At 40.2% G+C, this 27564-nt stretch overlaps 1 protein-coding gene across 4 annotated transcripts; it reads left to right on the top strand.

Moving 5' to 3' along the window:
• Positions 1–26775, top strand: wu:fc17b08 (ligand-dependent corepressor). Of its 4 annotated transcripts, none has more exons than XM_036125849.1 (7): positions 1–128; positions 8328–8393; positions 9042–9121; positions 9541–9673; positions 10596–10913; positions 11002–11101; positions 19838–26775. In XM_036125849.1, the coding sequence occupies exons 1-7, from the start codon at positions 32–34 to the stop codon at positions 24486–24488; spliced, it is 5445 nt and encodes a 1814-aa protein (XP_035981742.1). In that variant the 5' UTR covers positions 1–31; the 3' UTR covers positions 24489–26775. The 4 variants fall into 4 exon arrangements, with proteins under 4 accessions (XP_035981742.1, XP_012735924.3, XP_035981744.1 ...); XM_012880470.3 differs by lacking the exon at positions 19838–26775 and adding an exon at positions 14399–17928; XM_036125851.1 differs by having other exon boundaries at positions 105–124.
• Positions 26776–27564: the final 789 nt, after the last annotated feature.

The raw sequence follows: 27564 nt of genomic DNA, 5'->3' as shown, positions 1-27564 counted from the left end.
TTTACGTGCTCGTGCCCGCCGCCAGAGGAAAATGGCGAGTCTGTGCAAAAGGCAGCAATGCACAATCGACAGGCGCGGCTTTCGACAGGAACTTGACTCTTGGCGACACAAACTCCTTCACTGTGTAGGTAAGGATACTGACAGTGAGGCGTTTCACGTTTTTACCGACCGAATTCCTCCTCGCTGTAGCTTTTTTTCCCGATGTAAATAACCATCTATTACCGGGCTGACTCGGGGCATCTCCGAGCGACTTTTTTTTTTTGTCCTTAACTGTTTCTCTCCTACGGCTACCAGTTGGGGTAGCTGTTGAAGTGCTGCTGTTCTCCACCATGTCACACCACCTAAACGCGGGTTTTGTGCTCGTTTTCTGCCCCTCTTTGGGTCTCGGTTGAAGCCACAAAGTACGCGCTGGCCTAACGTTAGTTTGTTTAAAGGGCACCGTGCTTGTTTTAAAGGGAGTGTCAGTGGGTGTCGCGTCGGCTCACAAACGTACCCGTGCGCGCTCCTGTGCTATGATGATACTGTAATTTGGGTGGGGGAGGGCGACACGGTCCCGTGAGGTGATGTTCTCAGTTAGCGTTTGCCTTTCTCAAATTACCACCCGTGGACGCGCTCATTGCTTTGAGGAAGTAGAGGAGACCCCACTGTGGAGTGGGGTGGGGGGGGAGTTTCCCGTTTAACTCGACGTGCGAACTTCCACAGGCCAGCAAAATACAGGAGTGTAAAGCGTTTCCTCCACTGTTGGGATGGTGTTGGTGCTTCGTTCTAATTTTTAAATGTTATATTCTGAGCTCGATAAACGACATGTCCTCTTTACCTTATTTTTTTTTTTTTTTTTTAGTGGTGGTGTTTTAATGTTATAATTGCATTGCATTTAATACCGAGTCACTTTTTGTGACCCAATCATTGTGATGCAACTCTTATTTTGCTTTTTGTCAACACGATGTTATAGTATGCCAGGTGGTATGATAACAAAAGCTGTATTTTATTGTATTCTAAAGTAGTATTTTAGGAAGAACAGCAGTTTGGGGATTGCATCCGAAAGGACAAACCAAGTTGCCTTTTTAGGTTTTATTTTGCTAGCAACAAATGAATGATCTGCACACACGATGGGTACGAAACGCAGTAATTCAGCCTTTCAGTAATTCAGGCTGTTTCATATCAACCCTGCACCAGTTCCTACCAGCCTTGACAACTGATGATTTAAAGTGCTTTTTCTAGTCTACTCTTAAAAGCAGTTGGTTATGTTGCTTTAGTTATTTTTGGTTTTGAGGGTGGGAAGTGGTGGTGGTGGGGAGGGGTATCGTAATTAACTTTCCCAAACAGACAAAAGAACCAAAAGAAGTGAAAATATGCCGTGATATTCTGTTTTTTTTTTAAAGATATTGTACTACTACTACTACTACTACTACTACTACTACTACTACTACTACTAATAATAATAATAATAATAATAATAATAATAATAATAATAATAATAATAATAATAATAATAAAAAAGAAAATTCACCAGATTCCCCAAATTTTATAATTTTTCTTTGCTCACTGCCAGTCAGAATCTCTAATTACCTGACAAGACTTTTATCAGACTTTTAAGAGTCTTAAACATGTTTTGAGCATTTTAATACTTGTTTATTTCTATAATTTATGAAAATTCTTAAGTACAAAGAAAACAATCGTTGTTAAACGTTAAAGCGTATCAGTATGGAATAGTTAGTTTGTTTACAAGTAGGAAGGGATGTAATAGCAACGCATGTAGTTCCATTTTCCATCTTTGCGTTGCGGCTTTGTCGGACAGCGGGGAAAACACATGGACGCTCGCACAAATGTACTAATACAGCCAGCCTGATCCACAGAATGCATTTTAAAGTCTCATTGTATTGTAAAATCTTATATTAAGCCGTGCTGAGCTGAAGTAAAAAAAAAAAACAATAGTTGGTGATTCCTCGTTTATCCACTACAGCTGCTGTTGTTAAAGCAGTGACAGTAACGTTCTGCGCCGTATTTTGAGCACATAAACGGCGCTGGAACATGCCATCTTATGAACACTGAAAAGAAGAACCCGTATGACTGACTAAATGTTACATAAATAATGGTAGTATGAATAATGGCATGAGGTCTTACTCAATGTTGCTGCGAGTAGCAGCCGTCATGAATGCGGAAGTCGTGTGTGATCATGTGACTGTGACTTTCCCACTCGTAATTCTGACTTTAGGGGCCGTTCCAGTCGAAATTTCCCACTGGGAGGTCGAAAATTCCCGACAACCGATGACAAATGGAAGGAAGCAAAAGATATAGTGCAAAGCTGTTGGTAAATCTAAATGGATCTGTATTTGGGTTCTGCCGTTGTCAATTTTTGATCGCTATGACTAAACAGTGCAACTGTTTTATTGTCCCGTTGGGTGGTAATATTTACCCCTGAATGAGTCGTGGAACACATCATTGTTATGGCACTGGTCAGTGTGTTGTGTAATAAACGTCAATACCTGGGTGTGGAAATCGTTTGGACTGTTGTGGGTTGAAAAGTAGATTTTGAAACCAGTGTTTTTTGTAACTTGCAGGGCACTGAAAGCATTTGGAACCGCAGAACATTACGTTTTGTGCTCCGGACCTGTAAACGTCACATTCTATCAGTTTCACCTCTTTGCTGTTGGCTCGTGTTATTAAGATGTATAATTTATGTTTGTACCTGACACGCTTGTTAAAAAAAAAAAAAAAAAAAGGCGGACGGGCGGATACTAATATCACAATATGTAGAGCTAATGGGGGGGTGGGGGGGGCATTACCTAAGACTAATCGGAAGTGGCAGAGTTGCATTAAGAGTTGTGGACGACGCTTAGTCATTTTCTGATTTACAGGCAGAAAGCAAGGTGGATGACGCGTTTCCATAAAATAACGAGACACTCGGGGCCCTTGTGAGCTGCGCTGTAGACGTTTCTCCACGACCGTCCAGTCAGTTCTCTCTTTATGATTGACAAACGTGCCTTGTGTTTGGGGCTATAATTGTGACGCCGCAGAGTACATGACAACAGCATCAGCCTGTCGCCAGTAGAATGGCATATTCAGTCCCGAACAACAAGGACACACTTTTGTTTGGCTTTTTTTTTGGTGGAGAGGGCTGCACGCCACCACCACCACCCTGCTTGTCCCTGAAACTGGACATGCTGTCCTTGTGTTTAACGTGAACAGCAAAACCCGCGGGGCAGAGACAAGCACAATTGTCCGGCTGGAACAGCGGTAACAATTGTCCGCGCGCTTTGCCCCATACATGCATTTATGGAGCGACGACCCCCAGATAAAAAAAATCAATAAATGCACGTCTTCTTTTTGTCTTGATTTGGGGAAAATTCGGCGTCCCACAGCAGCCGCCCGCTTTTAAAACAATCTCCAGAATGCGCGTTGTTTCAACATGCAAACGTGTGGGATAAAAGATTTGCTCGAGCAACAACGAGCTTATATTTTCCCCATTAGCATCGTGGGCTTGACGTCTGACACGAGTTAAAGCTTTCATGAATGTTTTAGACAGAGGCGACACTCTGGTGCTGCTGTTGGGCAGCTTCCTTCACTCCTTTCCTAATTTTCATACAGCCACCAGAGTCCTGCACGCGTGGGAAGATCTCTTAGGCCCCTCTCTTTGACAAATAGTTTACGTCGTAACACGCTAAGCTGTGAAAATGTAATTCTAGACGTGTAAATATGTTTATCACACGTCTAGATTGAGTAATATTTGCTAAATAAAATGTTATCCCAATGTTTAGAGGGCTGCAGATGATCTGTGTTCTTTTTGCATTTGCCCAAACTCAGCTACTCTTGTCTTATTGTATTGGTTTGCGTACGGCAATGATTATGAGGATGAGGAGGCTGTTGGCTTGCTCACCACCCGATGAAGCTTTTCAGGGCAACCAAACACGGTTTCTCACCTTTCTCTTACCTTTGCCTCGTTGTTGATCCCCTGTCCGTTCGCATCAACCGTTCTAGCTCTGTATTCAGTCTTTACACGACGCGACGCATCCGTGATGCCGATGTTAAATAATCATCTGTTTTTAAAAGCTGATGCAGCCTCAAAAACGGAACTAAAAATAAGTACAAATTTTCTTAAAATTTGTGTATCTGTCCTTGATTTGAGCAGGTAAATAAGATGATCTGCCAACAGAATAAGATTTTTTGCACCTAAAATAGGAACAATTCATCTCTCTTCTTATTTCAAGTGCTAAATGTCTAATTATCTTAATTTAAGGGTAAAAAAACTCATTCCATTGATAGATGATCTTATTTACCTGCTCAAATCAAGGACAAAAACACTATGTTTAAGAACATTTTGCTTATTTTTAGATCGGTTTTTGCAGTGTGGGAAGCTTTTTCAGTTTTTCTTTTGTGGCCTTGCAACATTTTAGGCCCGGCAACCCTCCAGGCTCCAGCTTTCTAAGCTCTGGTTTTGCTTATGGTTAATCGTGTCTTTACAGTAGCCGGGCGGGGGGGGATGGGTCGTGTGAAGTTTGATGCAGCGCTGCACGCCCTCAGCATCTAGAGCGCTTCAGAAAAAGGGTGTGACATGCGCAGAATCCACAGCTCCTCGTTGGCTCCGTGAGTTTCATTAACCTATCGACAGCGAGTCGTCTGCTTTGTGGCGGAGAGCCACGCGTTTCCCCCGTGTAACGACAAGTGAACTCATTGATTGTCGTGCGCCGGCGGTTTTACGGCTTCGCAAAGGAACGCCGAAGCCAAAAGGGTTTTAGTTGTGCATGGCCTCAGTGTGCCTCACAGGTGTAGGGTTTAGGGAGGTTATTCTGGTCATAGATCTTGAGGGATTTCTCTTCCTAAGCGCTGGTGGGGAGCGCGGCGGCGGCGGCAGGGGTTACCAACAAGCACTCTCCAAATGCTTCTGTCCCTGATTGGATTTAGATGTAGGTCAGAAGAAGGTTAAGGCAGATTGAACGGAGGTACTACTCACAATCAGTGTATGAAGGCTTCATGATTAGGCTGGGCCAGTTAGAATTATGACTCAAGCTTTTTTTTTTTATAAATTATAAAATGCATTTCATGGTTGCTATCTGGAAGGTTACCTTTTTCTTGCATGTGTGACGTAATCATGTGTATGACATATAGTTGTGGGGTTTAACTTTGCTGACGACAGTCGTTCTAAGTGTTCAGAGTTTTTTGCAGGTGCAGTTTTACAGATTATAGACCTCAGGAATGGTTGACTTCATCTGAAAGGCTGACTACATACAGAGTCATTTAGTTTCATCCAAAAATAATACCAAACATCTACCAGTCCCCTAAGAAAACAACCTGGGCTAACTTCTCTTTTAAAGAACCGTGGAAAAGATGTTGGATATATCAGAAAGTGTTCTTTGTGTTTAGAGATGTGTTTTCTGTCGGCAGCTTTCTGCACTCAAAGTAATAGAAGTCCCAATTTAAAGAATGCCCAGTGGGGGTCTGTCAAACACTCGCTTTTCTTAAAAATAGAATCACAATTTGCAAAATCATGGACTGCTTAAATGCCGTATTTGGTTCTAAAGTGTTTCCCTCACATGATTATTATTATAGTTATAATACATTTTTGCATACATTTTTCTGTCTTGGCGACAATGCAAAGTTTAAAGGGCTGGGCGATAAATCCATTTAATCGATTAAATAGAATTTGCAAGTTATTAAGATTTAATTTTAGAAAATCTGGATTTTATTTTGCACATGTGCTCAGTGGGCTTGAAATCGTGAAGAGAATAGCATGAAATTCTGAAAATGTGTTTGAAAATATATTGTCCAAATATTGTAAAGAAGAGACTTCTTTCCATAAGACGGGACACTTACATTTATTCATTAACTTTTTATAGTTTAGTTTGAAGTTACACAGGTGAAACCTGTTCTCAGCTCATTGTGTAAAACCACTAGCAGCAAACATTTAGTTATATTTTCATTGTTTACAGTGGCAGGGCAGCCATCCTGTTTCACAAACACGTTTCACTGCTTGGTTTTAGTTGCACCTTGAGTTCAGGTCAACTCCCATGAAATGCTTGAAATGAAAGCATGTATTTGAAATAATTTTAGATTTTTTTCCCCCTCCTTTTCATTTCACAAAAAGTAATTAATCGTATTTTGTATAGTAAAATCAGAGATTTCCTTTATAAGCCATATACCCACCCCTACATGTTTATTTGTTTTATTTAACAAATCTCTGATATAATATAACTAAACTTAAAAAAGTATAGCTGCACCATTGTTTTGAATCACCTTTCCAGTTGTTAAAAGACTGAGTTGCATTATTTACAACTTCTGAAAAGTCTTAGAAAATATTCACAAAAAATGATGGATAATTATCCTTTCCATTTAAACATTTCAAACTAAAGTGCTGGTTGCCTCTTCCCAATTCTTTTAGTCAATCCAAACCAAATTCTTTTCTCTAAGGTTTTATTTTTGTTATTGTGTATAAGGATGTGTTGGCTGTTAAATCTCTTTGCATCAAACTAAACTACTTGTTTATGTCGTGTTTTACCCGTGTAGCTTGGGTTCATAACAGACCACCATACAAAAAGTCACTTATTTCAAATCAGCCACTCAGTATTTTTCCTCTTTATTATTAATGTATTATACATTATTATAAATGTATAGTAAGTGTTTCTATAGAGGAGAATCTCATCTTGAAACACTCGTCAACACAAAAAACAGAGTTTGTAGTCTTTTTAACAAACGTGTAAAATGTGGCCATGTTTGATTTCTTTTTCTTTCTTTCTTTTTCTTCTGTTTTTACTTTTATTTTTTTTTGAATGGGGTTGCTGAACATGTCCAGTTGCAATAAATTTAGTATCTTCAGCACACTTGAACATTCGAGTTCTTCTAAATTCGGCGCGCTGATCCCCGAAAACGGGTTTGGGGTTTAAGCATGCTTCTGTTTCTTGTTGTCATCTGCTACCAGTCATAATGACCTCTAGCCAAAAATAAATAAATAAATAAAATAACATGGCCTAAAAGTGGGGGGATTACAGCGTGACACATTTTGTTTAGATGCCCTAAACTGAATTCCTGAAGAGCAGTTGGATGTCATGGCGCCGCTCTGTCAAAGTGGATGACCCACTTTTCTCCTCGTGCCTCTGAAATATATCAGCAGTAGGATTGGACAGCCACCCAGCCCAAGTCCCGCGCTCTAACCCAGAAACAGCCCCACGCTGCAGCTATAGGCACCGTCACCGCATCCCCTCCATCCACCCCCCCCCTCCGTCCGCCCTCTTTATGTTTGGCTGCTGAAAAGTGGGTGGGAACTTGTAAGGCAGTAGAAAGAGGCATTTTACCAGATGACAAGCTTTTCTGAATTCACTTTGAGCTTTGCAAGAGTATAGATGGAAGGGGCTGATACATTTTATCTGTGAAGGATTCTGTAAGTCGGCATTTCCTACAATATTTACTATTGTGATCAATTTTTTTAGTTTATTATACTTTAGCCTATAAATTAAATGCTACCCATCATGTTTGTAGCTTTGTGAAATACATTTTTTTTATATTTTTCTTGTGGGCTCCACGGCAAACAGCTGTGCTCATATTTTAAGATACAGTTCATTGGACAGATGTTGTCTTTGACCTCTTTAGTGGTTGATTTAACTCGTAGTTGTTTCGGATTGGTTATTCTGACCCTACGGCGGTAGGCAGCCAGTGCATATTGTGCTGAATTAACGCATAGCTGAGTTGTGTGCTGCAAAAATAAAGCTGTAGGATGTTTCCTCGTTCTGCACATGTGAAACGGACAGTCGCGTCTGTTTTGATTGGCTTTGGTTCGGCGGTAATGTGAGCGTTTTGCTTTTGAACTCCCCGTCTCAGTTCTATAGATGTCTGATTTTATGTATTACCTGGTGAGACTGTTGCTGGCTCTTTCATTTCATGCTATAGCGGCACTCTCAACTCTGTCGGCGCTTCAGTTGCCTGGCAACAGAAGAGTAAAGCGTGTATTTACTGAAGTGAAATTTTAAAGCTGCAACTCGTAATGTACGTTTTCAAAGCCTCAATTGAAGCAGCTGAAATAGGAAGGCAAAGACGTGGTTTCGGCTAAAATATTAGAATCAGAAATCTTTTTTTTTTCTTTCTTTCTTCTGTACAGCCATTTTAAATATAAATAGATACATGTGTATATCGCCATTAAGGTCTGTGCTTTTTTCCTTTTTAGATATTGCTCACCCCCTAAAAATATTTGCTTTGTCTTTTAAGCACTGTGAATGATTGTTGGCCTTGGTGCTGGAAAAACAAAACCCGTCTTAATCAGGTTTCCTAAGTTTCTGTTCTGCTTTAGTATCAACTGTGAATAAAAATTGTGTATTTCATTAAACTATTTCTATTTACAGGTTTTGAGAGCATCGTTGAAGGTCTGATTGGTCCAAAGCTGGTGGAAGACCTAAAAGTATTTAAGGGTAAATATCTTCATTGTCAAGCAGTTTAATGCTCATTATGACATCCATGCCCCATTGTACCATATTGTACCCGTGCACATTGAGCCAAGACAGACCCATCGCCCGCAGAAGAGAAGATGGCTTGTTTTTGATGGCCTGGGATCCTATTCACATTTTGAACAATATATAATCTTACAGAGACAGTAGAAGGCATTATAATGGCCTTGAGTCAAAGTAGATTTTATTTTATTACCGTTTTCAGCTGGACATTAAGGAGCAATAAAAGTACAGTAGCGTTCACTCATGGTGATGGATTCCTGTATTTCATTTATACATTTTGTTTATTGCCTTAGAGTTTCAAGAAGTCAATTTTTATTGCTGTTAGACAATATTTTACCTGAGCTAATGACTGCAGTCACTGGGGAAAAAAAGTGTAACAGTGCAAAAATATTCAGAGATATTCAGAAAAGCTTTGGCCTCAATTATCACAGTACTTCAGTTATTTTGTTGATTTCTGAAGAAACAAAAACAGAATTGAAAAAAAAAAAGGACTCTCAGTTTGTGACTTATAAAAATTAATACATATGTCGTCATTTAGAAGCCGGAGCAAAAAAATGGTGATTTCTGTTTGATTTTTTTAACGGCCTGTCATCTGTTTTGTGCCCACAGACGTTGAGCCTGTTGCTGTGTCTGACTGGTCGTTTGATGAAAACTGTCAGTTCTGCTGTTTGAGGAGAGATAAAGTCAAAGTAAGATTTTTTTTTTCTTCCCTCCTTGTTTGGTATGGTGTATTCACTGGTCTTAAAAAGATTGGATATTTGAGTTTCCGACTGGTCCATCACTGCTCGGCGCAGGGCAAATTGAAAATCATCACATTCTCGTCACCGTAACGCACTGTTTCCTGGTGTACTTTCCACATGGTGCCGTTTTTCTACGTTAGAACCAACTCATTTGGTATCTGCCTAACAATATGGTGCAAATATTTTTGTGTGTATATGTTAAAATGTTTAAACAGAAATAAATGATGGGCTCCAAGCAGACGATTTGGCGTTCATGCTTCCTCGTGATGTTTTATTAAAGTTATTCAATTGGAATATAAGCGGCCCCGTTGTTCTGTGTATCACGTTGGATTTTAAAGCCTACTGAACTAACAGGTTTTATTTAACAGGAACACCTATTGGGCTTCAACAAGGAGCATCCTGAAGACGCACCTAAACCTCTCCTAGTTAAGGATCAGATCAGAATCATCAGACTAGAGAAGAAAGCTGAGGAGTTTCTCAATGCAATTCTCTGCAGAAAAGGTATGTCAGCGTGTCTCTGTGACACTGTTGTTGTGTGAAATACCGATTCCACTCAGTTCAAACAGGACGGGTGTTATCGAAATTAGGGCTGAACGATTTTGGAAAATAATCAAATCGCGATTTTTTTTTTTTTTCTTAATATTGCGATTTAATGCGATTTTTTTTTTTATTTTTTTTTTTTCCAGTTTAATTTATCATGTCTTTTTAAACATATACAAACAACAAATCATTTTGTTTCCTCGCTGTGCAGATTAGTTGCTAAAAGACCCGCAGCATCTAAACTCAGAGCAGAAACGATTGCGTTCTGCCTACAATGTATTTCAACCAAAATTGCAATTTTGACTTTTCTCTGCGTTAACCACCAGCAACAAAAATGGCCTCTAAATAAAGATGTTTGTAAACAAGGACTATTTAAAACAAGAACTTTTAATGTTTCTATTAATCAGAATATTATTCAAAAGAACAGCTTTTAGTAGATTTGGACATCAATCCTTGTTGAACATAAAGTGCAACCAACAAGCAAGTCTATATATTAAACTGATTGACCTTTACTTAATGCTATGTATGATTATATAAACTCTAAAACAAGTAATAAAATTAGATTATCTCACTGCTGCAACTGTCTTCCCTTCAATGTGGAGGCAAACCCACTTTAAACATTTTACCAACACCCAGTGGACGTGTCTAATTCCCCAATTGTTACATAGCAAAAAATTGCAGACTCTGCGATTTGGAAATAGCGTTTTTTTAAATCGCGATTATATTGAAAATGCGATTAATTGTTCAGCCCTAATCGAAATGTTAATATTAGCGTCTCGAGTATTAAAATACGGTTTGCATTATCTCCGGCATGGTTGATGGTTACGTCTCAGAGAAGAACCCCACGCTGAACAGTTTTTTTTTTTTTTTTGTGTGTTTTCAGATGTGCCAAATTTCTCAGACCCACACATTCCGGTAGTGGCTCGAGAGATTCTTCAGAGAATGATCAGCCAGTTCGCAGCCGAATATACCTCAAAAACCAGCTCCCCTCAGGCCAGTCGCTCAGACTCTCCGCCTCACTCTGACCAAAGCCGGCCGGCCCCACTCCACCATTTAGGGACTCCTTCAGTCAGCCCCGCTGACAGCCTGTCTGGACCAGCACAGAACCAGAACCCAGTGCTGAGCCAGCTACTCATGGCCGCTCAGGATGCTCCCTTAGACCTCACCATCAAGAAGCCCGCTGCAGAGCCCCACCAACAAGGTAGTCTGAAAGAGATCGGTAAAAGTTGTCAAGCGTTCTGGTGATAGCACCTTTAACACTAACCGTGTTTTGTTGTTTTTTTTGATAGACGGAGTTCTTGACTTATCTATCAAAAAGAATCGGAATAGCAGCAGCAGTATATCTGCCAACAGTCTCTGCCTTTCTCCAGCTGTGTCCACGCTGAAGTGGTAAGAGTACTTCCATTATTGTTTGTTTCCACTAAGCAAGGATGCTTTGATATTTTATTTCCTTCTAACAAAGTATGACTAAAAAGTGTGAAAGTGGCCTATGTAGTTATCAATTCACAGGCATGAGCCAAGTTTTGTAGTGCTTTGACCCAAAACAAAATCATCAGAAGCAGAACAGGTCTGCTCACAAAAGTATTTTTCTGTCACACGCAAAGATATCTTGATCAGAGGGAAATGTGCCTCTGTTGCGTCTGAATTTGAAGCTCGCTCTCACAAATCCACTAGAGATCAGGTTGTATTTTTACTACCTCTGAAATGATAAAAACAGATACGGTTTAGTATGAAAAATCATTGGAATGGCTTCTAATCCAAGCCGTTAGTAACCTGCCTTTAACGTTAGTCTGTTATTATCTGGGCCTTAGTTTTCACCATTTTGTGCCAAAGCTCTGGATGACCTGACGGCATCATTACGCACCGTGGGACATGCTGGCAAACTAAAATATTAAAATCTGAGTGAAATGGTTACTTAAAAAAAAAAAAGAGAGAAACTGACAAAAAATGTAACTCAGAAACTCCCATCAAAAAGTAATTTGAGGATTAAACAGGTTCTTAAATAGAGGCAACACAGTGTTCTCTTGTTTTTTGAGAGATGTTTAAAACTCAGTTACTCTTTTAATTAATATAGGGTGTGTGTGTGTGTGTGTGTGTGTGTGTGTGTGTGTGTGTGTGTGGGGGTGGGGTATTTATATTCAATGATAATGCTAAGTTGAACTGAAATGGATGGTGCTGACTAAATTATTTCACAATTTGTTCATATCATCAGTGAAAACGGTGACATCTGTCAATTTGCTTTAATTTTTACTTTACTTTCTGAAATCAAATCAGCATTTTGTTTCAGATTTGAATAAATAAAACAATTTTATTACCATCTAGCTATTAATTAGACTTGTTTTACTTTTGGATTTGTTTGGTTTTTAAAGCAATCTTACATCTTTTTTTTTTTACTTTTTTACTCCTGACTTCAGTGTACCTAAAAATTCCTTTGTTTTATTTAGGCGTGTGTTTCTTTGAGCTACCGTATTTTCCGGACTATAAGATGCACTTAAAATCCTTAAATTTTCTCAAAAATGTATGGTGCGCCTTATATATGATTACTGTTGTGCTTACTGGCAGATTTTTATGTGGTACAATGCACTCAAAAATCTGTTAAAATGTGTAAGTACTTTGGTTAGCAACGAAGACGCTCCACTCGATGGATATTCGGAGCATTACGGTACACTGTGTCACAACCTCATCGGCCCATAACAGGACCCTTGAGCTGTCTACAAGACTGCCTGACTGTAATGTTGAAACTAGAAGTGCATTCATGTAGTGCAGCCCGCGCCCGAGTGCGCGCTAGCAACAATAAACCAAGTAAGTTAATTAAATATAAAAGTGAAGTTTATTTTGGCCTTATGTTAGAAACAGGGCAGCTTAGTCCAACAACTCTGTCCTACCGACAGAGACGGATAGCTCTCCCTCTCAGGAGGGAGCGGTGTTAAGGAGGAAACACACCAGAAGCGTTTCGGTGCGTAAGCGCTGCAAAGCAGCAGACATGCATCCTACCCTTAGGTTAGCTCTTCAATTTAATCAGTCAATAAATGTAAACAGAAGCATAATATGTGCGTATTTACGCTACGCGACGGCTAAATTAGATTTAAGTTCTAATTGCAGACTCGTATACGCTCCTGTTTGGCAGGGAATAAATGGGTAAACATCCTGTTCACTTCCGAAAGTATCCAAAAATAATAGTAATCGAAAATAAAGCTCCATGGATGATGTAGTTGTGGCAGGCTAACAAGCTAAAATATTCAATTTCTGATCAGATATGGTAAAGACACAGACTTTTAGGTGATGAAAACATAGGATATGTTACTGGTAATTTAATACCTTACCCATATATTACTGATATTTGTCTTTCTTTAATTATTGTCTTTCTTACCCATGACGAACGTTCTTCTCTGCGCAGAATCACGCAGCTGTGCAGCTTACTTTGTAGTGTCTGATGTAACTTAACGCTTTTAAAAACACGCCCGTAAGCCGCGCCCCTTGGGTTACGCGGCCAGTGTACTTCCTCCTTAAGGTGGCCAGATTTGATTTATGTAATGAATACTGGGGACGTTTTTGATTTTTTTAAGCACAGAATCTCTGCATGGGGGGGTTGGTTTGTTTTGTCTGAACTGAAACGCCGACGGCGCGGCGAAGGTGCGTTCGGCAACACTCTTCTATGTCGGGACAGATTCAGGACCGGGTAAATACCTCTTGCTGCGCTAAACCTTTTTACTCCATCGTGATACATTGAAATCGGGGACATTTCCAGGGACAGGTCATCCAAAACGGGGTCTGTCCCCGGAAATTGGGGACGTCCGGTCACCCTACCGGAGGGATGGAGGGATGTTACACACTTGAAAAAAACACGCCTCATAATCCTGTCTGCCTTATGGTCCGAAAAATACGGTGTATGTGTACCTTTTATAACCTCTAACCAAAATCTGAACAAACTCAAAAGACGTGAATTGAAACTGTAACCTGGTATTAGTGAGAAAAATCCTTATTGGTACATCTCTTGTAGAGATGTATAGCAATAAAAAAGTGCTGAAATATTTGCTACAAAAACATTTTACCTAAATCGAAAAGGCTTGACCAAATATGTTGGTAATATAAGGAACTACACCAAGGGAGAACTTTTAAAGAGCATTAACTTGATCATCTATAGCATTTTAAGCCAAACAACTCATAACTGTTTTACTGCTGCACTTGTTCTGTAGCAACGCCAATTCCAAACTATCAATATCTTTCTTCTCCTTTAGTTCATATGTCCTAGAAACTGTTTAAAATCTGCATGCAAAGTTTCCTTATTGGAGGAACAATCCCTTTTTTTTGTGTTATGCATTTTGAGAGGCAGGAATAAATTTCTAAGAACTCCCGTTTCCATGCATTTATTTTGCTTATACTTTCATTTCTGATTTCTTTCCTTTGCTTTTATTTCACTTATGTCATATTTCTGCAACATTTGTACACAGTTATCCTCAAAAACAAATAAAATGTATAACTGGAGCTGTTTTTATGCTGTAAAGAGTTCTTTTTTTGTTTTTTTTGTTTTTGTTTTTTTTTAAGTTGTGACGCTACCTGAACATTGTCATATGATTAAGGCGTGGCCAACATCACCCTCCCCCCCCCACAACCCATCCACCTTTAGAAAGATAAAAGGGCACTATGCAAGCTCTGCTTACATCCAATCTCCTTCCATCCAATCAGGCCGTCGTTGAGAGCGGACGGACAAGTCGGGCCGTTTGTGAAGACCCTACAGAATGGGAGGAGGAGGGAGAATGTCGGCCAATCCGCCTGTTTTAAGCCTACCTCGTCTCTTGCATACTCGCTGCACATCAAAAAGGAGCCCAAACCGGAGAGCGACCCCGAGTCACCACTTAGCCAAAACCATGAGTCCGGCCACGCTGGGCTCCTCAGAAACGCTTCTTCCTCCTGGAATTGCAAAACGAATCTCGGAGCCCTACTTGAACTCAAAACCAGTGATGAAGCCAACAAGCACTTTAAAGATATACCACAACTTTTGGAAGCTGCTGGACTTTTGTCCAAGTCCTTTTCTACTGAGAAAGGATGCATGAAGGAGGCAAGCAGAAGTCAAGGGCTCTCCCTTTCCCGCTCACCATCTTTTGACATCAAGATTCCTCAGGTGCGGGTTTTAGCCACAGGAACAGAGGCTTCCTGGGATGCTCTGCCTCCCGAATGTTCGCCTGTAGTCGGTGAAAATGTTGGAAAGAAGCTCTGTGCCATACTTCCCAGACAGATCCAGAAAAGGAGCAGCGTGGGATCTAACAGCTCAGGGTCAGAGAAGGAGTTCTGGTGTTTTCCCGCCGACCGCCAAGCCTTCGCCGGCAATTGTTCTGCGGACTCAGAAACGGACCCAGGAAACCGGCTGCCCAGGAAGAAGCGGGGGCGCTATCGACAGTACAACACCGAGCTGCTGGAAGAGGCCATAGTGGTGGTGATGGGTGGGAAAATGAGCGTGTCCAAAGCCCAGTCGGTCTATGGGATTCCACACAGTACCCTGGAGTACAAGGTGAAAGAGCGCCTAGGAACCCTGAAACACCCCCCCAAAAAGAAACCCAAGCTGATCAGCAATGTGGAAGAGGAGGGTGCCTCCTTGTCTCCTGAACGGTTGGAGATCCAAAGCTCCGACAACGTCCTCCCCTCAGAAAAGAGAGACGCCACCTGAATAAAAATGGAGCTGGTTTTCATAATGTCCAGTGAGGGATTTCTCTGACTTACCAACAGTGATGGGCTTTTTTTATTTACCAGTGGATCTGCTACACCATGGTTCTCCACAAAAACCCCCAGAACTGTGTTTGCTATGGACTTATTTATATTACCTTCATAATATTCAGAAATTGGTCTCCCTGCAGTACAAGTTTTATTTATTAAATTAAATTATTCCCTTTGTTTATTTGTTATTCCGGAAAGAAATAGTATTAAGAGATGAGGGGTGTCACTGTGCGCTACTGAAGAGCACGTTATGAAGACTTGGTGTCTGGCGCCCCTGTGTGTCTCCTCTCAGAACATGTAAAATCTTCAAAGTAAAAACAAAAAATGATTTTATTCTCATTAAATGACCATAAAAGTGGTTTGACACACACAAAGTATTTGTGAAAGCACCTGCCTTTAAATTAATTCTGTATGTAATATTACAAAATTACACCCCCTATTTATCAGTTTCAAAAAAAATTTATAAAAAGAAAAAATATTTATTTAAAATTCTATTCTAGCAAGAATGTCTTGCATTTTTAGTCTCTCTCTTTCCCACGCTAACATTTTTATTTATTTATTTATTTATTTTATTTTTACATTTTTGGATGACTTCACTGCTCTGAAGAGAAGTTGATACTGAGATGCAGTTTTAGTCAGAGAAAATATTTGTTTCCTCTAGTGTGTTAATGTCTCATGATCTGAATACCTCAGGTACGCTCTGCTCTGTTAAACGTTCGCCTCAAACAACTTTCTCCTCTGGACGGGTTTGTTGCTCCCAACCTTCAGGTAACCTCACGGACCACCTTAAGTGATTATTAACACAGCCGTTCAAAGCCCTCAGTTCTGTGTGATTTAAAAACGTTCATCAACGAGACCTAAAGGTGTAAAAGAAAATGGAAAAAATGTCGACTTTCTTTTTTTACAGTGATGGCGAAACGTATAAAAATGTGCATGCACACGATCCAAGGTATCGTTCATATGCGTACACGTCACCACCAACTAAAGTTTTGCCTTTGAATTTTTGGCATAAGTAGAGTTATAGTTGATTTTTTTTTTTTATAATAGGGAGGTTTTTTTTTACTTTAAGGATAAAGTATCTGGGTGAATCCTTTACAAAGGGCATGTTTGCTGTTTTCTTACAATCCTTTTGCCTGCTGACTCGGCCACACCCAACCGTACACCTCAAGCATGCAGCATCACTTTTATCTCAGGACCATTCATCTATTCTTTTATCGGGTTAACAAACCTGCAAATCCTGCTTCTCACGTTTTTGTGATACTCGCCGCCTTTCAACTGGATAGTGTTGATGTGGATTACAATAGATGTTATGACTAAAAAACATTTTTCATTACCTTCTTATGTCATTAAAATATTTTGATTTAGAAAAAAGACATATTAGATAAGTATTTAAGAGTAAAAGAGAAGTTCAGGGACATAAACCTTTGGTTTTTATTAGCACGCTAACGAGTTAGAAGGCAAACTACTAATTTTACTGGCAGTCTGCGCAAATACAGGTGTTTTTCTTTTAATTTATGTTTTTATTTATTAAATATTTTAATCTCGTCTTGTTTTCGGGTTTATTGTTGAAGTAAAATTGCAAAAATATACTAAGATATTGCTTTATTTAACATAGAACAGACGCATGTGCTTTTTTTGCATTTATTTATTTATTTGACAATTATACAGTACAAATTTTAAGACACTAACAATTTCTGTCGCAATCTAATTCTTGTATTAATGTGATTTAAACACATTTTGATTCATTGTTTTGTTCTTCACGTTCTGTCGTAGCAGTGCTAATAACCGACTACCTCACATGAAAAACCAATATCAGAGATTTTACTGTTATGTTTGATGTAGCAGTTTCCAACGCACACAACCCATCAATTACTGTAAGATACCGTAGAACAAAAATCTAACACACAAAAATTTTATTTTATGTTCATAGGGTCAATAATTGCACTGTGATCTACAAATTGTCTATTACACTGATCTCTGTTACCTCACTTAAGGTGTAAACCATTTCTTCTTGTAATTAAAAACTTTATCTCCCTCTCAAATATTTTTCTCCTGCTGATGATATATTTTGTCCATGCAATATTTTCCTTCTGGATATAAGGAAATTTTGTTTTCAACATGCTTATTGCCATGTAACGAAGAATGTAAACGGCTATATCAAGAGGCAAATTATACAACACAGAGAAGTTGATGAACATAAGTATCATGTAAATGTTGCCTAACTTAGTAAATACATGACGACCAAAGTCTTTTCCTGATTATACGGCTCTCAGAATCACTGTAGTGTCCTTGTCCATGAAGTGTGTACAGCGTCTGTCTTTGCTTTAGCGTTCAAAGAATTTACAGAAAATCAGGAGTATTTTTTTGCATGATTGGGTTAAACTGTGTGTGTTTTTAAAAGATTTGTGTGTATCTGGTGAAATCTAACCTGAAGATGTTATGCTGTAAACAAATGCTCAACTTTTGTGTGATTTATTGTAAAAAAAAAAAAAAAAAAAAAAAAAGTAGGAATAAGTGTGACTTTACATTGGCAAGTAAACCAGTGCAAAGTATTGGCAAAGTTAAACTTAAGAATACAGTCATGTTCAGAAAAAAATCAATATTGTGGAAAAATCAGTTTATTTCAGTAACTCAGTTCACTAAGAGAAATATATAGATTAATAACTACACACAGACGAAGTTTGTCAGGCCTATATTTCTGTAAAATATGATTATTTTCTGTTTACAGCTAATATTAGAATATTACATTAGACTAAAAACACATTGGTAATATAGAAATAGGGCTTAATGAAAAGCATGTTTAATTAGGGCTGGACGATATAGAAAACGATTGATAAAATGGAAATCATATGAATCAGTAATTATCAAAAAATAAAAAAAGTGCAGCCCTGTCCATTTTATGCTGCTGCTTACCAACCTATTTTTAAATACAGAACACACAAACTCTGAATTCAAACTCAAACCTTTATTCAACCAACTTGTTAACCAAAACTGCAAGTTTAAAAAAAAAAAAAAAACTGCTGTTATTGGAATATTGTCCAGCCCAATGTTTAATAAAAAAGGTACTTTTATTCTGACAAATGAGCCTCATCGGAATGCATATTCTAATTTATTTAATGACTGTATACACAAAATGCCTGGGATAGGTAGTCTGTAATTAATGGACTCTGTATATTTCTGTAGTATATCAGCTATGTGGATGAGTTTGCCTGTTTGTAAGACTGTTTTATTTTAGTGAAAGAAAAATGCCTGAAATCGGTGTCTGTTCCTCATGGTAATGCTAACTGACACCCTCAGGGATAAAATGTTTCTCATTTGTTATTCAGGTACTCCACTTTACACCTTAAAGTTTGCAAGCAGGGATGTGACGTTAATTAACATTTAAAAACATGTTTGGAAAGATGTGTACATAATTAATTTAGGCCCATTGAAGTGTTGTTTTTTCTTCTGCTTATCAGATTTATATTATTTAAAGTGTGATTGTTAGTATTTATATTTAGGTCTGTGCCTCAAAAACTGAAAATGTAAAACAAAACAGCATTTAATGTTTTATAACCTTAAACTCAAAATCTCACATCTTTAATCATTGTGTTTATTTACTTTTTGGACTAATCTGATATTTTGGCCATGCATATTATAGAGTGCTCTAAAGTTTCAAAAAAAGATATGATGTACCTGCTTGAAGGCTTACTTTCAAATATAGCCGTGGTGTATTTGATGGCACATGTTTATAAATAAGTGCCGACTCAAAATGAAAACTGTTGCAAGCAGAACACTATTATTTTATTTTTTTTAAACTTGTATAATGTTATCCAAGAAAAACTTTTTTTGTCCAAATACAACAAGTTACAGTTCTGGTTTAATATGCTACTTGCAGGATGGCATACGAAAATGCATCATTTAAATGTGTACAGTTTTTTTTTTGTTTTTTTTTGTATATGGAAATGACTGCCAGACACTAGATCGTCAGAATACCTCTGGATACTGTACTAGCACAATTTTGACGTGTCTCTGCAATCCGCACATGATTTCCTTTATAAATAAGGTTGACATGAAATCTCATGCACTGAAATGCACTGAAATGTACTGAACTATTATGGATAATGGGTGTATTTACATCAAACTGGGCTACCATCACTGTCTTCTGCATGTATTATTTTATGCATATATGTGTGTTGTGTGTGTGTGTGTGTATTCACTGTAAACACAAAAAAAAACGTGATTGGTCAAGTTCACTGGCTGAATGGTTCAGTTTTACATTTGCTTATTCTTCTAATAAATATGCGACATATAAAATCCAAAATGATAATTTTTTTCGTTATTTATTTGTAAATGCATCCTTCTTTCTTGTTGCCACATCAGTTTTGACGGACGTGTCAGTAAATATTGTTTTTGTTCTCCTTGTCTCCACAGCGAGTCTCCAGACTACCGTGCTGCGAAAGCAAAAGACCTGCAGTCCACCTCCACATTGGAACAGTTCATGGCAAAACTGTGTCCCCAACACCAGAGACGGATAGTGGACGCAATAGGTTTTCTTCAAACGGAAGTCAAGGCTCATGCATCCTCTAATGTACAGAAAACATCTGACTCTACCTCTGGCAATTGGGGCAAAGCTTCACCGAATGCAAACTCCAGTAGCATAAACCCAGAGAAATCACATCCTGAGCTAAAACTTCGCAGTGAATCCACTCCTAAAGCCGAAGTCCTGGAGTTCCCCCATTCGGTTCCAAACAGCTGTGTGCAAAACAAGATTCCAGAGAATGCGGTGTCCCTGAAAACATCTGCTGACCGTGCTTTGGATGCTTTCAGCCTTGGTTTTGGGAGTGACCAAGCTCTGACCAGTTCCTCCGCCAATTCAGTGGATGGGGAGAACAGCCGTCACAGTGATCAGCCACCCGTCCGGATGAAGATCAAAACCAGCAATGCCGCTGCTGGAAAGAAGCTGTCGTGTGTGCTCGACGCCACTCTTTCTTCCCCCTCCTCTACCCCCGAGAAACGTAGTTCATCCAATACAGCTGAGTCACAGCGTGCCAGACTCAGCTCCTCTGTGAAAAGACACAGTCTGATGAGTGTCACTTCTCAAGCTGGTCAAAAAGAGGTTCTTGGGCACCAAAAAGACAAGCCAGCAAAAGTGTTTCCAACCCACTTCTCCTTTCCCTCAGATTCTGTTCGAACGGCAAGAAAAAGTGTCAGGGGTTCCTCTGAAATCCAGATCAGGGACGACGCTTGCAGGGAAATAGTTGACCCTGATATCGGCAACTGTGACATTGTTTTTATTGACAAGCCAATTACAGAGTGTTTTAAGGAAAAGCGGCGATGCGTGACTCCACGTCGTAATGCCAGAAAAAGTATTAGGAGGCACATGTATTCGGATGACATCTGGGAGTTAAAAACAGTTCGCACATTGGCTGGGAGGGGCAACTGTCCAAACCCAATGCCAGAGCCGACTACGCCCGTCACGCCAAAACAAATGCTGTCCAAGCCTGAAGGTCTACCACCCGTTGACATGCCGTTCGCTGGAGCATGCACAGAGACGATGAATCAACAAATGCCCACGGAGGAGTCAGAGGAGCGTGTCATTCCTGGAGCTGGAGACGATGTAGAGGTAGCTGCAAGTAAAGTAGATGCTATAGAAGTTGAAATGAGTCAAACGGATCAGGGTCAGAGTAAGGCCCAGTCTCGTCCACCATCTCCACCAAACCTTCTAGCAGAGAGCCAAGAAACTCTTGCAGATACTTCAGCAGACCAAGAGACCGTTAAAGATTTAGAGAGAACAAAAGAAAGTGAAGAAAGTGTTGGTCCGCCTCCGCATGATTCAACGGATAACGAGCCAGAGTCTCAGCAGGTTGGACCCGACAATACAGAGCAAGAAGTTACAGAAACACAAGTAGAACCAGTAGAAAGTCTCGCCACAGAGGAAGCTGAGGACCAGCTGTCATCGGATAAACCTCTCAACGGTGAGGAGAATACTCAGCAGAACAGCACTGCTACAGAAAGTCCAGGGGAGAAAGACGTGGAGAAAGATAAAGAGGACAAAATGGAAGATGAACAAAGTTTGGAGGTTCAAGCAGAGACGGAATTGGATTCTGATAATGTTGAAGTCACAGAAAAGTCAGTTTCCACAAGTATAACAGAGGAACCGACTTTAAAAGAGGCTGAAACGGAAACAACAGAAGCCAATAATGGAGTTGAGCCTGCAGCGATACAAAATACTGAAGCTGATCTTGATGAACCAACAAAGCCAGTTGACGAGCTGCCAAAGGAGCTGCCACCTTTGTGTAGGAAAAAAGACTCCATAGCTCAAGTGCCGGATATTTCGAAACAGACAGAGCCAGACAGAACCGCTGATTTTGTCAACGGCAAACCAGTTTCAACCTCAGGCAGGAGTCTGCGACGTAAAGTTGAGAGGAGCCCCACGTTGTCAAGTAAAACTCCAATAAAACCTTGTCAGGATGTGCCCGCCTGCAGTGTTTCAGATCCTGCGCCTTCTTCAACTGTTGAAAACAAAAAACTAGAGAGACCTCCACCGGAGACAAATGGGCCTTCAGCATTAGAGACTCCTATGGTTCAGCAGGTCACAGAACCGTCTACTGAGCCGCCAGTAAGCCCAGCATCGAAAGAACTTTCAAGGACTAAACAGAGCCCAAAACAAAAGGTTGCTCTGAGAAATCAGCGGAAGATGCCTGTGCTCTCTGGTCAGTCCGCTGATCAGGCTCAAAGTACGGCACCCAAACGCCAGCTTAGATCAGCCAGTCAAAAGACAGACGCTTCCACTTCAGGTATCGTCACCTCTGTTTCCTCTCCAAACCCTTCAACTCTCATTCTTCCACCTGCAGGACAGCTACCTTCCCTACTCCTCCCTTTTCCATTACCTGTTACCACGTCCTCTGTTAGCAGGCATCCTGAGCCCTTAATGTCTGAAGGTTCTCAACAACAGGAATTTCCAGAGACCGTGCAGTTAAACACTGAAAATACACAGCCAATCTCTGCCATCACTGAAGACACCCAAAAAGACAAACTACTGAGTGAATCTGACCCGAAACAAACATTGAGATCAGGTAAGGGTGCTTCAGATAACGGTGAAAATGAGAAACAGGAAGTTAGTACTGAGGAATCAAATTCTTTAGGAAATCCATCCCCTGTAAAGACCGAAAATCAAACTGAGTCAGTGACGACAAGACGCAAACGTGGGCTTCGAAAGAACTCTGCTTTGATCCAAAAGAACAATGCAGCTCGCTTAGAGGACGGTCTAACAGTTGGAGATAACACAGATCCTCCCATGGCAGAGAAACCCACGAGAATGCCGTTAAGGAGTGAGACCAGTAAGGTTGAGATGCCCGACCAGTCCGTTGCTCAGTCACAAGCAGCAGATAACAAGAAATTAGCCTTGAGATCACTAAGATCTACCCCACTTTCAGCTGACACTCCAAAACCAAATAACGTCTCCTCACCTGTTCGAATAATCCCAGCAAGAATACCCCGAGCTCAGCTGAAACATCAGTCAGGGTCTGATACACCTTTGACCGACAACTCTCAAATCCCAGTCATTACCCCAAAACCAGAGCCCCCGAAACAAACCGTCAACAAGTTCTTTCAGGCCCTAACCGGTGAAGAGAACCAACACTTAATTACAAACTTAAATACTAAATATGACAGGATGCTAAAGGGTTGGGTACAAATGGACAAAGAGGGTCAGCCAGCAGCAAAATACAAAAACAAGTCGGACAGACAGGCAGCTATATGGAAGAGTAAACGCAGGGCACGGAAACCAAAGTCTTCAGAGCAGCAGAAGTACTCGCCAGTCCAAATGCTTTTCATGAAAGGTTTCAGTCTCACCAGCATCTGCCGCTGGTTCCTCGAGTCGACAGAAACCAAGTCCCTCGTAATTGTCAAGAAGGTGAATACGCGTCTTCCATCCGAAACTCAGCTGTGCTTCCACAGCTCATCCGCCATGTCAGGGCCCTCGCAGGGAGTGTTTCCAAGCCTTCAGGCGGAGCGCTTGAAGAAACATTTGAAAAAGTTTGCCATCGCTTCGCCCGTAAAAAGCAATCCCAAAAGTCAGAAGCTCATTGCTAAAGCACTCGAACAAGATGCAAACGCGGTCAAGCTGAAGGAGGGAGCAGAACTTCCCAGCAGTACTCACAATTTGAGTAAATACTCTGCTGCCAAAGCCAGTGCCCAAAAAGGTGAAGCTCAAAAACCGCCAGGAAAATCTAAGAATCCAGCTAGTGCCAGAATCCTGAGGAAATACTCCAATATCCGAGGGAAGATGCAGGGTCAGCAAACCCCAGTTAGAATGAAAGGGGGCTCGAAAATGCTTGAAAACAAGAAGGTTAAATCACTGGCTGCTACTAAAGCAGTTGCCAAGTCAAATCTCAACCGATCCTTCAAGGCGAAGAAACCTGCCATACCCGTTAGCAAAAAAATCAAAGGGTCTGCAGCAAAAATGGCAAGGAGAAAGATTTTGGCTGGGAGGAAGTCAACGAAGCTGTCTGTCCCAAAGAGGGCAGTCAGGGCGCAGGCTGGCAAAGCGTCAAAACAGAAAAGTAAAACAGATGTACCAAAGAGGTGTTCGCAAAGACTTGGGTCTGCTAAAGCCCCTGAACACCAGCCGGTGGACACGTCAAAGAGCAAGGCCAGCAGAAAACAGAGCGAAGGAGAAAAGGCCGAATGTGAAGCAAACACAAAAACTCCAACCAAGGAATCCGCTGAAGGCACAGTTGTGGAAAACAAAATCAAAGAGGTTGCTGCTGAAACCCCGAAGCAGGAATTGGATGCGAAGGCCTCAGGCTCACCTGACCAGGTACAAACCAGGTCCCAGAGAAAAATGGAGGCAGCGAGCCCTCTGTGTGGGAGTGCCAGCAATCCTTCAAAGAGGGCCAAAAAGGCGGCACAAGCGGCATCCTCTAAAGGCACCAGTGAAGCGGAGGAACCCAAGCTGACAAGAAGTGGAGCCTTGAAGAGAAGTCAGGCGCCCTCGCTGCCACGCAGTGGGACTAGGGTCGCCGCCAAGAGAGCTCAGGAAGTCCCAGTGGCCCCTGCAAAGCGCACCAGGACAAAATAAAACAGACCTTTTGGAGAGAGATACTTTATCTAGAAGAATTTTGTTTATTTTATGTTATTAGGACCAAAAATATCTATTTTATACTCGCCCCTAAACTCTCTGGACAACTCTCCTTTTCAGAAGGAGCAGGATTGTGACATTTGCTCATGCTTTTGTAAAGCTTGATGGCGAAAACGCCAACGTGATGCTGTAATTCCTGAGCTTTCCTAAACCCCCACCCCCCCTACCCTCCGTCTTTGTTGAGAGACGGCAGAAAAAGTCCTTGCAAGATGTCTGACGGCTGTAGTTGCTTTATGGTTCTGCACTCTACGAAAACGGCTGGAGATAACAAATGGTTAAAGCTCCATTTTTAGAAGTTCAGATCAGCTTACATGACATTCACCCTCATTCCTATGTTTCTTTGTTTTCACATGTTTGTATATATTTATAGTTTTAGATGATGGCACGCTCTGCATTAATCTTTTGAGGCAGGGAGCTTTGAATCAAAGTTTCCCTTTCAGTGACTTAGCCGTCTGTATCTCCAGCCAGTCTTCCACTCACGACATTGTGAATATGTGACGTTGTGAACCAGGTGCCTTATTTATGAAATGTATTTTATATGAATGTGTCGCTAAATGTGAAAACTTCTCCTCCCGGAGCTGCAGTTGACGTTAGTCTGCTTCAAGGAGCGATTGGGACGCGGCGTCTTCTTTCCGCCCGTTCGAACCGCAGGTTCTTCTCACCGGATATTGGGACTGTCCCGCCAGGTTTATTTTTATTCCTCCTTTCCCCAAAGCATTAACATGAAATTGTAATTATAGCTTCATTAGACGTTAAGATTTGCATTATTCATTCAAACAACCATGTCAGGTGTGTTATGAAAAGTTAGTATTGTTTTTGTTTGTGTTTAGGTGTCATTGCCGTGTACCTTTAACACCTCTTCCGTTGCTAAAGCAGACTTTAAACCCCGCCTTTTACTTAAACACCAAAACTTTGATCGTAGTCCCACAGAGAAATCCCGTTTGAGAACACTTTAACATCTCTGAACAAAACAACCCAGGAAAATGAACTTAATGTCATCTTTGTTTTTAGTTCAACAGTAATTTATATCGGAGCCATGTTATAGTCTCACTTTCTCTCACTTAGTTTCCAAATGTGATGCCTGCTTACTTCTACAGTGACACAAGTTATTGTTTTGTAAACAGCAACATTTTAGGACAGTTATTTTGTTTTTTACCCATTTTCTTTTTTTTTTTTTTCCTAGGCTCAGTTTTTTAAGAAGGTAAATCCTTTATAAATGCAGAACCAGTGAACTATGGTTTTTATTGATATTTAAGAACTTCCTGGAGGTCATTGAGTTTAGAAAACCGATTGCAGCCCACCAAATATCAGACTTGAATTTGTTTATTCTTTGCAGTTGCTATTTAAATATTTGGGTTTTGTATATTAAAAAGAAATACCTGCTTTATTTGTGGTAATCCCAAGAATGACACATCTTTATGTTGAGAAATTTGTATTTTTTCTGGAGTTGATATAAAGATGTTTAAATTTTATGCTTTTTTTTGTTCATTTGTATCAATTCTTTTGAATCATTTTTGTTGTCGGTGAGAAAAAAAAAGCCCCTCAGCTTTAGAGAAAAAAAAAATCTTATAAGTACAAATATGGAAAAAAGGAAGCGAGTGTACTGGTCACTGATTGGTCAACAGGACATTTGATTGTAAATCAAAACTAGAAAGCAGAGTCAGGATAGAAAACGAAGGCAGCCGAGAGAACATCGCAAACACACGTAAAGGATCATCGTTGTTTTTGAGTGGTTATTAATTTATTGCACCGGTTAAGTTATCCGAGTTATTTTCATCTTTAAATTAGATGCATCGTAAATTCTTGTTCTACTTTCTCGGTAAGAATGTGTCTACCCAGAGGAGCAAATCAGCAAACCATTGCTTTCACATTAGAGGGTCCCGCCATACGGGTGATGAGGACCGCAGGAAGTTCCCACTGCGGGACAGATTGGCGAACAGGTGGTCTGTCACTGATGTCGTGCAGCAACAGAATGACCAACTTCTTCCTAAATTCAGTTCGACAACAACAACGCAGCTGATTTTATTCACCGAATGAAGAAGGCCAGACGTAAAGGAGAACGTCTTTGGGCACTTTGCTAAATGGTTCACCAGGTCTCCACACCTGCAGTTAGCAGCTCACGGGAGTCAAGGCAGCGTCTGCGTCTTGGTCACCAGATGTCGCTGATGTCTGGGTATTATATTTGGGTAGCGCCGTATCAAGTGGGGAAATAAAGTATTTGATCTCATGCTGTTTTGGTCATTTTTCTCACCTCCAAAGAAATTTACTAAGTTAATCATGGTTGTTTTTATTTTAATGCAGAGTACAGACAGATTACCAAGCAAACATCCAAAAAAATCACAGTAAAAAAGACTGTTTTAATAAATTATGTAAGTAGTCCCCCACAGATTATGCTGTACGAAAATCAATCGAAGAGACTCCAAGAAAACCGGTCCACAGATTCAGTTTCCAGCCTCCCCACCACGAGGAAGGTCAAAGGGCATCAGGACATAGGTTGTTTGTGGTTGTAACTGTAAAATGTCAACACCAAAAAAACATGTAAAGATGGACGTCCCTGAAACGCATGTGCACTTCAAGCAAGGCTTTGTCATGAATTCTTGTTGCAGGTCACAGCTGCAGTTTAACAGATTTGTGAACAGATTTCACTTGTAGTCATAAATAACTCGGCAGATTATATGTTGGCAGTTGCACCAAACTGAACCACTGTAACATAGATCAGCATGTAGTTTACAAATTGTGCAGATAACTGTGGGGGGAAAAATCTGTTGTCTAATATTACTGTTCTAAAACTAAAAGATAATAAGTCAGATATTTTTATTGTTTTACACATCTTGTAAATCCTGACCTGTATACTTCTTATTCTGAGATTGAAGGAAAAAAGCCACTAATTAAATACCTTAATAGTATATGTTGTACTATCATCCTGCTAATCAGCTTTTTTGTTTGTTTTTTTTAGACCAAGTATTCTATTGGTCTAATTTTACATCGAATTAGTGTATGAATAAATCATTAATTT

This window comes from Fundulus heteroclitus, chromosome 22 (genome assembly GCF_011125445.2).
Source record: "Fundulus heteroclitus isolate FHET01 chromosome 22, MU-UCD_Fhet_4.1, whole genome shotgun sequence".
Classification (NCBI taxonomy): domain Eukaryota; kingdom Metazoa; phylum Chordata; class Actinopteri; order Cyprinodontiformes; family Fundulidae; genus Fundulus; species Fundulus heteroclitus.
The sequence above is the reverse complement of the archived record's forward strand: the minus strand, read 5'-3'. Positions and strand labels throughout refer to the sequence as shown.